Source organism: Nicotiana attenuata, chromosome 7 (assembly GCF_001879085.1).
Source record: "Nicotiana attenuata strain UT chromosome 7, NIATTr2, whole genome shotgun sequence".
Taxonomy (NCBI): Eukaryota; Viridiplantae; Streptophyta; class Magnoliopsida; order Solanales; family Solanaceae; genus Nicotiana; species Nicotiana attenuata.
The window spans coordinates 66,466,232-66,479,879 of record NC_031995.1 but is presented as its reverse complement, the minus strand read 5'-3'; the positions used below and the strand labels follow the sequence as shown (position 1 = coordinate 66,479,879).

At 36.0% G+C, this 13,648-nt stretch overlaps 1 protein-coding gene and 1 non-coding gene across 2 annotated transcripts; one reads left to right on the top strand and one right to left on the bottom strand.

Annotated features, from left to right (window-relative positions):
• Window positions 1,973-2,067, bottom strand: TRNAY-GUA. Its single transcript has 2 exons — window positions 2,031-2,067; window positions 1,973-2,008 (listed from the first exon to the last, which is right to left on the bottom strand). It is a non-coding gene; the product is annotated as a tRNA-Tyr (tRNA).
• On the top strand, window positions 3,327-10,721 carry LOC109229244 (uncharacterized protein At1g04910). The gene is made up of 9 exons (XM_019394620.1): window positions 3,327-3,555; window positions 3,660-3,810; window positions 5,080-5,158; window positions 5,282-5,352; window positions 6,759-6,847; window positions 7,790-7,913; window positions 8,024-8,307; window positions 8,641-8,770; window positions 9,493-10,721. The coding sequence occupies exons 1-9, from the start codon at window positions 3,548-3,550 to the stop codon at window positions 10,105-10,107; spliced, it is 1,551 nt and encodes a 516-aa protein (XP_019250165.1). The 5' UTR covers window positions 3,327-3,547; the 3' UTR covers window positions 10,108-10,721.

Here is a 13,648-nt window from a genome sequence, read left to right as displayed (position 1 = left end):
TCATAGTATTTTAAGACTAAAAACTTCAACATTTTAGAAATACGTACCTACATATCAAACTTGATGATTCCATTTCTAATAAATCAATCAAAAAAACATATACAAATCAGATAATAACACAATCAGAATCCCAGTATATATATGAGAATAAATTATCAAAATAACTCATTCACTAAAATGAACAGAAGAACAGTCTATAGATTGCAGTCTTCCAGCATAATATACTGGATCAGACTAAAATACAAGATATGAAAATCGAAAAACAGCATAATAATCATGCGGTATAATATACTGGAGAAAAAAGCTTACACACAGGAGAAACCCTGTAAAATATACTGGACTTAAAAAATACTTGTCTATATTATAATATTCATTCAGTATAACATACTGGAAGCCAAACATTCATATGATAGATTTCCCCCTATAATATTCTATCCTAAACAGAACTCGTCCAGTATAATATACTGGAGAAAAATATTACACACAGGTGGTGTCCTGTATATTATACTGGATTGAAACAAAACTCAACTATATGCTATCCCAAACTCAACTCCTCCAGTATAATATAATAAAAAAAAAAGATTACACACACGTGATGTCCTGTATATTATACTGGATTGAAACAAAACTCAACTATATGCTAACCCAAACTCAACTCCTCCAGTATAATATAATCGAAAAAAAGATTACACACAGGTGATGTCCTGTATATTATACTGGATTGAAACAACTCAACTATATGCTATCCCAAACTCAACTCCTCCAGTATAATATAATGGAAAAAAAGATTACACACAGGTGATGTCCTGTGTATTAAAACTCAATTATATGCTAGACCAAACTCAACTCCTCCAGTATAATATAATGGAAAAAAAAGATTACAAACAGGTGATATCCTGTATATTATACCGGATTGAAACAAAACTCAACTATATGCTAGACCAAACTCAACTCGTCCAGTATAATATACTGGAGAAAAAGATTACAAACAGGTGATATCCTGTATATTATACCGGATTGAAACAAAACTCAACTATATGCTATCCCAAACTCAACACCTCCAGTATAATATAATGGAAAAAAAGATTACACACACGTGATGTCCTGTATATTATACTGGATTGAAACAAAACTCAACTATATGCTATCCCAAACTCAACACCTCCAGTATAATATAATGGAAAAAAAGATTACATACACGTGATGTCCTGTATATTATACTGGATTGAAACAAAACTCAACTATATGTTAGCCCAAACTCAACTCCTCCAGTATAATATAATGGAGAAAAAGATTACACACATGTGATGTCCCGTATATTATACTGGATTGAAACAAAACTCAACTATATGCTAGACCAAACTTAACTCCTCCAGTTTAATATAATGGAAAAAAAAAATTACACACAGGTGATATCCTATATATTATACTGGATTGAAACAAAACAAAATAATATATGCTAGAACAAAGTGATAAAATTATCAGAAACAAAACAAAATAATGAACACAAAAAATAATTATTTAAACCCTAACGGTACGGTAAATCAAACTTAAACATAATGAAACGACAATAAGAACGTGAATCAAACACATTATTGTAAAAACAAAACTCACCCAGAGAATTTTGAAGAAAATTAGAGCTAAAACGATCAAGGATTCGAAAAAAAGTGCTCTGACGAAAGCTGCACGCGCAGCTGTGCAAACAAAGAGTAAAAAGTTACTAAAGAGTATGTTAAAGCGTGCAAGGGCAATAATGTCATTTTACATTCTATTTTAAGTTAAAATGGCTAGAAATCAATGACATCACGGACGGTGGCTATTTTTCGATAGCCACCCGTAAAAGTGGCTATGCCACGCTATTTTGACCCAAATTTCTCCCATTGATTGCCTCGATATTTAAATGAAAATTCGTAGAGTAAAACTACAAAAAAAAAAATATTATCAGAAACGCCCCTAAAAAGCATAAAAGAAATCCGACCTACCGGATTCGAACCAGTGACCTAAGGATTAGCTGTGAGCTTTTAGCCCGACTACAGTCCTCCGCTCTACCAACTGAGCTAAGGTCGGCTTGCTATGGGAAGCACACTAATATTTAATTATCATTTGTCTTCTCAAGTTCGATTTTACCGGTCTCAAGTAATGTTTCAAGTTAATTTTTTTATGATTTCCTACTTGGTGTCGGATATCTATATTGAAACCCCATAAATATAGATTCGCATTGCGTAAGATACATTGAAAAGAAAAATTGTTCTTTACCGAGATTTTTTTTTCATTCTTAAGGTTTGAGTTCGAGATTTCTAGTTAAGGGTGAAGAGATCCTATCCATCCCACTATAACTGCGGTACATATTTCAAGTTAATTTCCTATTCACATTTTATTGAAAGGGAAGAGTAGGACTAATGAATATTTTGGTATTTAGTTACACTTAATAGCCTTTCACGTCATTCATTTGTTTTTCCAATTGTAAGGGAAAATTCTAAACTAAGATATCTTTATTCACAATCGTACCTTGATCCTCGAATAATCCATTTAGCTATCAGCATGTGTTGTATATTATTGGTAAAATATCATGAAATTTGTTAATACTGTTGAATACTGATAACTAAACTGCCAAACCTATATTAGAATTTTGTCATATCGTGATCCCTTTAGCCGAGAAGGCTTGATGTGAAACTGAAATTAAGCACCCGTTTGGCCATAGATTTTGGGTACAATTTTTCAGAATAAAAAATGGAAAATACTGTTTATTCATGGAACATGATCAATAAAACATTTTGAATTTATTTTCAAGTTCCTAAAAACTGGCTTAAAGCTTTTTTTGGGTGATTTTTTCTTTTGGGGTGTTGCTGCGAGGGACAAGGGTAGCAATCCTTTATTTCCGGAAAAGACCCGTATGCCCAAGATCAACGAACCGGAGGGAGCAAAGCACCGCATCGGATATGAAATTCTATTTTCACTTTCAGTTTCACCGCGACTCGGGATACATGCAAGGAGAGTCAGGGAAGGAGCAAGGGGTTCACCCGCTTTTACGAGTTTCATAGGTTCAAGAAATCCCACTATAGAAGTGTCTAGCCGTTCTTTCACTCACAAAACGTCAATTCTTTTTTCAAATAAAATGCATGTCTAAATACAATTAAAACTTTCAAGATTTATTTTTTAACACAATTTCAAAAACTCTTTTTTCAAGTTTCAATCAAATTCTAAACGCTGGCTAAGAGTATGCCTTAATTTCAAATAATTGGTATTACAAAATAATCTACTATTAAATACAGAAAAAATGATGGTCAATAAATATTTTTTAAAAGTTTTAAGCATCTACTTCCGACTTTTGAACTCGAGATGAGCTAATACTATTTTTTAAAAAATTACAACAAACAATTGACGTCCGTAACACGATTCATACTATCTCTTCCTCTTAATTTCCTTAATCCTCAATCCGCGTACTGTCGGCAGATTTCGCCATAGATTCAGCACACACAATTCTTCACACTCAGCTCTACACATTTGAATCTCCACAGTATTCTCCATTTCTCAGATCTCAGCAAAAATGCGGAGGTAAATTTCACCTAATTCCTTACATAAATCTCTTATATTCACAAAAAATCTGCTAATTTAGTAACGTTTTGGATCTGATGGTTATGGCGGATTTTTGTTCACAGGCCAGGGCATCGGCAACCGCTGAAGCAGCAATTAGGAGGCGTTAAGGCTATGTTCACGAGGCTTTCGATTGCTGTAATCGTACTCGTGATCTGTATGCTCATGCTTATAACGACGATATCGAGTAGTAACAGTAGCGGTCCTTCAGCTGAGGTATTCCTTTAAGCTATTTGTATTTGTAGCTATTTGTTTGGAATTTTAACATTTTTCGTCTAATTTCGAGTGATGGATTTGCTTGGCTTGCTCTTGTAGTTTTTTTTGTTGCTTAATTTTGTCAAATATGTGGTGATTTAGCTAGAAAAATTACTCTAATTTGCTTTTTTAATTAGTCTATGAGTTTAAGTTATGTGCACTGGCAGTGTAAATAATATTTACATAATCTGTCTCTTGAAAAGTAATTGTAGGCAACTCTATTTAATAACTTGATTGGTTATCTTTATAAATGGTAAGTAACCTGCCATAATTGGTTAAATTACATTGATTGTGTAAAAAATACATTACATTGTCAATGCATAAAAATTGAATCCTTAGTTTTTCTAGGGATTCTACAGTTGATTAGCGTCACAGATGTCATTTTTAATACAATATACAAGAAGTTTTCTTACACTGTTAGTGGATTTTAGTTATGATAGTAGCTTAGTTATCACTTTACTAGATTACCAATTAATGTTTGTCAAGAGATTTACCTATGATTACCTAATACGTAGACTTGAATAAATATTTGCATAAAACTTAAACCCTTTTTAATATTCTCTTTTTTTTTTTCCATTTAATTTTATGTTTTGGTTTTTCTTAATAATTTCATCTTGACCTTGTTCAACAAGTATGTAATATTTAAAGGCCTTGCGATGGTTTTATCTTTGTAATGCTCTTTTTCTAAATTTATTATCTATATATTTCACATTCTTGTGAAAAATTTGGCAGCAGATAGCTCTTAATCACCTTTCCTAATACTAACTATGCACCTTTTTGGAGAAAATTTAATACTGAAGTACGTGAGGATAATTCTATGAGGTTAACTTGGTCATGTACTCTCATAATCGATCTATCTGCTTCAAATAAGGATTTGTCATTAATCAAAGTAGATGTCTCTTGTTAGGGTCAGTAAGACTAGGGTATAGTCTGATCATTTGAAGTCATTGGCAGTAGAAGGATGTAGAGACAAGAAAGATGTTCTTATTAAATGAGGCTTCTTGATTCATAGAATTGGCCGTGCTTGCGTAGTCCCAAAAGATGAGCCTGTACACTAGCATATAGTAACAAATACTACCTAATATGTAATACTTGCATGAGTTGAGCCATTTCTTAATCTTTGTATGTAAATGCTTAATCCCGTGTCATCATGGAATCTGAACTAGCAGTTCACTTTTCATCAGTTGATTATTATGGTATGTATTTATATGGTTTGCCCTATCTGAGCAGATCGATGCGGAGACACTCTGGGGAACTGCAGATTCTAAGGGTTGGAGGCCGTCATCTGCTCCTCGATCAGATTGGCCTCGTATGCAATTTTACCCATCGATGTCCTAAACCAATTTAAAATGAATGTAGTAGTTACAATCTCTAAATCTTCAATTCTGTAGCTTTATGTCAATGTTTCTGCATATTTGCTCTTCTTTTGCAGCTCCTCCAAGTGAAGGCAATGGCTATTTACGGGTTCGATGTAATGGTGGTTTGAACCAACAACGTAGTGCGGTGTGTAACTGATCCTTGGTCTGAGGTTTATGAATATTTTCTTCCTATAATCTGTTTACCAGAGTAAATTCCTTGTGTCCTTGTATTGTTATTTTTATCAAAGAACATCAATTTCGGAAGTAGGCAACATAGTTAGTCAAACAACATCAATTTCCAGAAGTAGAGCTAGATAGGAAAGGTTTCCTCATCTTATTGGAAGGATGTGCAAAGAAGCTAGCGCAAGAAAATTATATTCAGATAGGTAGTTGGAATATAAGCATGTGGACAGAAAAGTCAATAAAATTCTGATGTTTAAGCAAACAATTCACATATCTAGGCTTAGTGTTCTAGTAAAGTGGCATGGTAGATGAAAATATAATACTGAGAATTTAAATAGGAGTGATAAAATAAGTTGAGTGATATGTGATAGATACCTAACAACGATTAGACCGAAGTGGTGGTTAAGTCGCGATGATTTCTTGTGTTGACCGCTTCTCATTGCTAATGTGAGTTCACCATGGATTCGCATCAGATTCCAATGACAACTGCATCTATATGTTAGGGCCCTCATTAAGTGCAAAAGATCGGTGATACCGTCAAACAAGTATTTGTTCTTTTATTCTTAAAAATAAGATTTTAACAATATTCACAATGTTCTATGTGAGGTCAATAAAATATAGTGAAAGGGTCTGAAAGGCAAGTACTATTGAATGGTTGTGGGACCAGTAGTGTTATATAGGAGTGCTTGCTGGCCTAGCTCAAGATGTCCGCAAGATAAATTTTGTTAAAATGCAGTTGTTAAGTGGATTCGCAGTCATAGAAGATTGCACAAGATCAGAAATGATCACGTCCAACTGAAGGTGAAAATACCAAAACCGTAAGGTCGCCTGAAATAGTTTGACCATATCCTCTGTGCACTTCCAGATGGACTGATCATTTACAATCTCATGATTGAAGGTGATAAAAGAGGATGACATAGACCTAAATCCATGTGAAGGTAGATTATCTAAAAGGACTTGGAGTAGTCTCTCGTATCAATGTATGTTTAGCTAAGAACAGACATTATGCAAACAAAAGTTCTACATAGGTAAGGATGAAGACTTTTTGTTGTTGTTGTTGCACTTATATTATGTCTGATGTTTTTTAGGGTCCTATTTTGGCTAGACATATGTATGTCTTTGTACTGATACATGTGAGATTTAGAGAACCTGTAGTTTTTAAAAACTCATGATTCGTCTTAAAAGACAATTATTTGTATTTTGATGAATTGAACCTGGCCAGAATGGATAATGAAAATTCATATAGTTGATCTAGCTAATTTGGGATTGATGTGCAACTGATTGTTGATTGATTGGTATCTCTTTTTTCATCATTTATGTTGCATAAATTGCTTATACTCAACGTAACAAATACTTGTGACTTTATAGATCTGTAATGCAGTTCTTGCTGCAAGAATTATGAATGCTACACTGGTGCTACCTGAGTTGGATGCAAATTCCTTCTGGCACGATGATAGGTACTTATTTCCTCGAGTTTCCTAATTCTTCTACCATTTAGAACATGTATCAAGATCGATATTTTTATTTGAGTATGTTGCTTAATTTATGCACTATAATGACATTGGTTCTAAGTATGTCTCAGTAAGATGCACGGTATTATTCCAAATCTATCAGAAAAAGTAGAAAACAAGCTGGCCAATATAAAGTTACATTTTACCTGTCAAAAGAAAGTAGAAAGCAGTTTATCTAATACTCTTGAAATAATTTTGTACCTTAATTGCACGTGGGAAAATCATTTTGAGCGTGATCTTTGTGCTCTCTCTGTTTACCTTTTTTTTATTCTTGAAATTATAACCATTTCAAGAAATTTTTAAAAAGAAAAGGGAATCTTTATGCATATAGAAGTATACGTACTAGTCATGCACCCATTTGTTGGTGGATTTTCTCTGATAGAGATGGCCTTCACAAATTAAAGGACATCTAAGAGTTAGAAACAGCTTGAAGTTAAGTAACTCATCTTGAATCATGGGCATCAAGACTCTTAGTTTTCTTTACTTAATGTTTTTGAATTTTATTTGTTATGCTGCTGATGTTATTACTGGATATGTTACCGAGTGATTTTGCTATTCTTGTTTCTGGTGCTGCTCTACAAAAGGTTTACTAGAAAATAGGACTAAACTCAACTAAGTAAATCCTATGGCCTTATGGTGTTTACAATGAGAAGTTTGAGACTGTTGCATCAATGTCTTTATAGCTCAAGGAGGAAGCTTGCCCTTGAATTTGGTATTGATGTATTTTAGACAGTCCCTCAAAGTTTTTGGTGGAGTTAGTTTGTTACCATTCACATAGCCCCCAAGCTTCCTGTTGATTGATTTATAATCCTCACAATATTTTTAGTAGATTGGGTTTCTACCATTAACTGAGTCATAATATGTAACTTTATTTCTATTAATGTTCAGTGGGTTTCAAGGTATCTATGATGTTGAACATTTTATCAAGACATTGAAGTATGATGTAAGAATAGTGGAAAGCATTCCTGAAATTCGGAAAAATGGGAAGGTCAAGAAGATAAAAGCAAAACAGGTATATATTGCGCAGCAGAGTTTGATAATGTTCTTCTTGAGGTTCTCATGGACTTTTTTTTGAGAATGTGAGGTTCTCATGGACTTAAAATGAAAGTATTTTTATTCCAGATTCGACCACCTAGAGATGCTCCTATCAGTTGGTATACAACAGAGGCTCTAAAGACGATGAAGGAACATGGTGCCATTTATCTTACTCCTTTTTCACATCGACTGGCAGAAGAGATTGATAATCCTGAGTACCAGCGGTTAAGATGTCGAGTTAACTATCATGCTCTTCAATTTAAGCCTCATATTATGGAGTTAAGCAACTCAATAGTCAATAAACTTCGTACGCAAGGCCACTTTATGACGATACACCTTCGTTTTGAGATGGATATGCTAGCATTTGCTGGGTAAGTTACATTGCTGCGTGCACCCAAGTAGATTAAAGGTTAAAGCTCAAGTGGTGCTTTAGTACCCCATCCTCTGTCCTTTCCTTAGTGGCCCAGAGGAAAACTGAAACAGTGTCATAAGCTTCAAATCTCTTTTCTCTTTCTCACTTTGTTTCTTTTCTTGTTCCTTTTGTGGCCAGGAAAGTTTATGAGCTGATTACAAAAGTAATTGCTCTATTCCATTGTCATCCTTAGCCCATGAAGTACTTCTAGTTGGTGTCTAGTAGTGTAGACCAAAAGTCTGTTTTTTAGCATGAGTTTGAGATCTGTTTAACCTTGGACTCATTTCTGCAGGTGCTTTGACATATTTTCTCCTGAAGAGCAAAAGATTTTGAAGAAGTATAGGCAGGAAAATTTTGCAGAAAAAAGACTTGTTTACGATGAAAGAAGGGCGATCGGGAAATGTCCACTAACTCCAGAAGAGGTAATCTTGTAGATACTTGTACACAATGTGTGGATGTTCTTCAAAATTACAATTTTCCTGCTATAATTTTTTGATTTAAAGCCATCTTAAAATGGGTGAATATGTATCATTTGGATGAGTAGAGATTAAAGATTTTTAAAGGTAGCTCTATTCCTTTCTGATAACAATAGTCTGTATCTTAAGTAGACTCTGCTTTTCCGAGAAAATAACTTGGCATTTAAGGAAGTGTATCTACGTAAAGAGGAACTCTGGAAATCACTATATAAGTTTAGTCATTGGAACTTGATATCATTTAATACCACCATCAAAGAACTCCTTTTGGAACACAATGGGAAGGTGCAAAAATAGACGGGCAGAGGGTTTGTAAATTCCTTGTGATTCTTTATGATGATATTTGTATTAATCTCAGTCTGAAATATTTTTGAAATTTTAAGAAGCTATGACAGAACAAGGTGAGGATATTCAGGGTATGAGAAGATGCTGTCTTTTAGTTTCCTCTCAATGACTTGAATGAGTTTGTGAAACAGAATGGTCTTTCTCTTGTTTGATGAAGCTCAACTTTAACTTGATTTACTTAACATGCGCGCCAGTGTTCACAGTAGAAAGGCGTTCAAACAATAGGGAATTCAATAATTCTTTGTGACTTATTTAAGTATATACGTGGATACTTTGTATTGTTAACTGGAAATTGTTATTCTATTGATATTTTCCGTTTTTGGCAGGTGGGTCTTATTTTACGTGCAATGGGTTTTGACAACTCTACTAGGATATACCTTGCTGCAGGGGAGCTCTTTGGTGGTGAACGATTCATGAAACCTTTCCGGTCCATGTTCCCACGCTTGGAGAACCATAGTACAGTGGACACCACGGGTGAGCTAGGTAAGAACACAAGGGGCTTGTTAGGCTCAGCTGTGGATTATATGGTCTGTCTTCTCTCTGATATTTTCATGCCAACTTATGATGGACCAAGCAATTTTGCGAACAATCTCCTTGGTCACCGGCTATACTATGGTTTTCGCACAACAATCCGACCTGATAGGAAAGCGCTGGCCCCTATCTTTATCGATCGTGAAAAGGGTCATACAGCAGGTTTTGAGGAAGCAGTTAGGCGTGCCATGTTAAAGACAAACTTTGGTGGACCTCATAAGCGGATCTCACCTGAATCGTTTTATACTAATTCTTGGCCTGAGTGCTTTTGTCAAAAATCAGCTGTAAATCCTGCTGATAAATGTCCACGAGATGATATTCAAGATATCTTAGAAAGTCAACTGGAGAATGAAGGAATCAGTGACTTCGACGCAAGCAGATCAAATTTGACGTCAGCCGTGGATAAGTAGATGTTCTGTGTGAAACTTCTGGGGTGATATTTTTGGATATTGGAATGATGCCGCACCATGAGGTCAAATGGAAGAAATGAGCCTGGGTTTTGTTATCTATAGATTGGCATTAAAGGTATCACTTATCTCAAATTATTCTTATCGAGCTATTGTGATGTTATACTAGTACATTTTTGTTGACCACCTGACAACAATAAATGTAGCTGCCAATAGGTTGAGTAGGAGGTTAGTTTACAGGAATTAGATGTATGGAGAATATGGTCAATTGGTATTTGAGATTGGCGTTCGAATTACTTTTCCGACACGAGAGAATCCAGAAAGGATTTGTATGTAGGACCAAGGGACTGAATTGGCACCTTCTTTTGAGCAGTATCAAGGAGTCATTTGCCACGCCACTTGATACTGGAGTTGTCGAAATCTGCACATTTTATTCTGCTCACATTTTCAGGTTCTCTTTTGGTGTCTGATGATGCCTACTTCATCACAAGTATCATTGTTGTATCTGATTTGATATCTTTTCCAAATAAGAAAATAGATTATTCGCTACATTTCATCATGTGTTTAATATCAGACTACTGGTTTCGGGTATCCGCAGTTATACGTTAGATTTATTATTTCAGGTCTGACTGCTGGTATTTAATATTTTTTTTATTTTGATAACCATGGTATCCGGCCAGCTTGTGCGCACCTCGACTAATTCCACGAGATACCTGTCACCTCCCACCAGCAACAGGTACTAGGTAACTCTATTCACCAAGGCTTGGATAGATAAGAAGAAATCACCTAGTGTTTTTTGCTCTGCTGGAATTGAAACCTGAGACCTTATGGTTCTCACCCACTTTATTGACCACTAGGCCACACCGTTAGGTGATGCTGGTGTTTAACTTTAACGGGAAGGTGTTATTCGTATACTGTCACGACCCGGATTTTCCACCCTCGGGGGTCGTGATGGCGCCTACTCGTAGTAGCTAGGCAAGCCGTTTTGATTACTTTTCCATTAATAAACAATTCTTTTTAACAATTTATGACAACAATATAAAACAACAAAATTGATTAATAGCGGAAGTCTTAATTATAGAAACTGAATAGAATACGGAGTAGTCAATATAAGCCTCTACCCAAGACTGGTGTCACATTACTCACGAACTGCTAAGAGTTTACTAAATACAAGGTTTGAAAGAAACATAAATCTGTTTATCCCGAATACAAAGGATAGAAGGGAGACGCCGGGCCTGCGGACGCCTGCTAGGCTACCTCGGGTCTCTTCGGACTGAAGATATGCTCCCGAACTAAAGCTGCTGCTGCTGCTGCTCGAAACCTGGACCTGTGCAAAAATGCACAGAGTGTAGCATCAGCACAACCGACCCCATGTGCTAGTAAGTGTCTAGCCTAACCCCGGCGAAGTAGTGACGAGGCTAGACCAGATTACAACATATAGCAAGTTATTTTACTCCCATATATATATATATATATATATATATATATATATATATATATATATATATATATATATATATATATATATATAGCGGAATCGAAATACAAAACAGATAAACAATATGGGAGGGGAACATGCTGTGGGGAGTAAAATAAATTCCAAATAAGAGTCGTCCAATAATGAGGAATACAGCACAACTCAATAGTACGTAATGAAACAGAATTCAACCAGTGCACGACATCACCCTTCGTGCTTTTACTCTCGTCCTCACCAAACAATAACATGTGCACGGCATCACCCTTCGTGCTTTTACTCTCATTCCTCACATATATCAATAGAATCGACACGGAATGGTACATCGTGCGGCATGGCATCACCCTTCGTGCTTTAACACTCTTTCTCATAATAAGCAACAATGCACGGCATCACCCTTCGTGCTTTACACTCTTTCCTTACCATAAACAAACAGTGCACGGCATCACCCTTCGTGCTTTAACACTCTTCCTCACCCAATCAACAATCACAAACAAGGGCAAGGGAAATAAATAAACAATAATGAAAATCCCGGCAAGGGAACACAATCAACAATTAAGAACCCGGCAAGGGTACAATATCAATAACCATAACGNCCCGGCAGGGGAATAAATCATTAACTCTTTCCTTTCTTTCACTTTCATCTCATAGTTCACATTATCACTTGAGCCAATGCTCCAAAGAGTTGTTTATCTCATATACCTTCACAAATTGTATTTCAACCCGAGCCAATGCTCCACGAAGTTTCAAGATCATAATTTCTTTCACAAGGTCTTTACAACATATAGAAATCACCGTTTAAGCATGGAAGGCATAACAACAACCAAACTATTCGCAAATAAGGACTCACGGTCATGCTTGACACCAATGTATAGATACTCGTCACCATGCCTATACATCGTACACAACAATTAGCAAGTTACAAATAAGACTCAACTCCTATTCCCTCAAGTTAGGGTTAAACCAAACACTTACCTCGATGCCTTGAACTCAACTCAAGCCTCAACTATGGCTTTACCTCGTAATTCCACCTCCAAACCGCTTAAATCTAGCCACAAATTACTTAATTACATTAATAAACACTAAATGAATCAATTTGAATGCATAAAAATGAATTTCCCAAAGTTTTTCCCAAAGATTCCAAAATCGCCCCCAGGCTCAAGTGGTCAAAACCCGAGGTTCGAACCAAAACCCGGTTACTCATTCCCCCACGAACTCAAATATGTAATTTGTTTTAAAATCGGACCTCAAATTGAGGTCCAAATCCCCAATTTATAGAAAACCTAGGTTCTACCCAAAAACCCCAAATTCACCCATGAAAATCCTTGATTTTAAGTGGAAAACATGTTAAATGATGTTAAAGATTGAAAGAATTGAGTAAAATCGACTTACAATTGATTTGGGATGAAGTTTGTTCTTGAAAAATCGCCTATGGTGTTTGGGTTTTGAAAGAATGGTGAAAAGTGATGAAAATTCGACTAAGTATAAAATTTGCTGGGCCTCGGATATGGGAAATGCGAAGTTGGGTTCGCAATTGCGAACCCTGCAGGCTTGGGAAATGCGACATTTCTGTTCGCATTTGCGAACTCAGGTCTACCAAGGGACCTTCGCATTTGCGAAACTGGTCTCGCATTTGCAAACCAGTGACCATCGCATTTGCAGGGTTTGGCTTCGCATTTGCGAACCTTGGCCTGCCTGGGCTGGTTTCGCATTTGCGAACCAGCCTTCGCATTTGCGATAGCTGGACCTTCGCATTTGCGAATCCAGGCTTCGCAAATGCGGATCCTGCAGATAACTGATACCAGGTCTTTCCAAAAGTGAAAAATGCAATCCGACGCCTATCCAAAACTCACCCGAGCCCTCGGGGCTCCAAACCAATTATGCACACAACCTCAAAAACATCCTACGGACTTATCCGTGCGATCAAATCGCCAAAATAACATCATATACATCGAATCAAGCCTCAAAACTCATGTTTTTCTTTGAAATTTTCATAAGGCATCAAATTTCCATTTCAAGTCCGAAACGCGTCAAACGACGTCCGTTTTCAACCAATTTTACTGGAAAGCG

Coding starts and splice junctions, on each gene's coding strand:
- LOC109229244 (XM_019394620.1), top strand. Junction 3,811..5,079: donor GTAGCGGTCCTTCAGCTGAG/GTATTCCTTTAA, acceptor CTATCTGAGCAG/ATCGATGCGGAGACACTCTG. Junction 8,308..8,640: donor GATATGCTAGCATTTGCTGG/GTAAGTTACATT, acceptor TCATTTCTGCAG/GTGCTTTGACATATTTTCTC.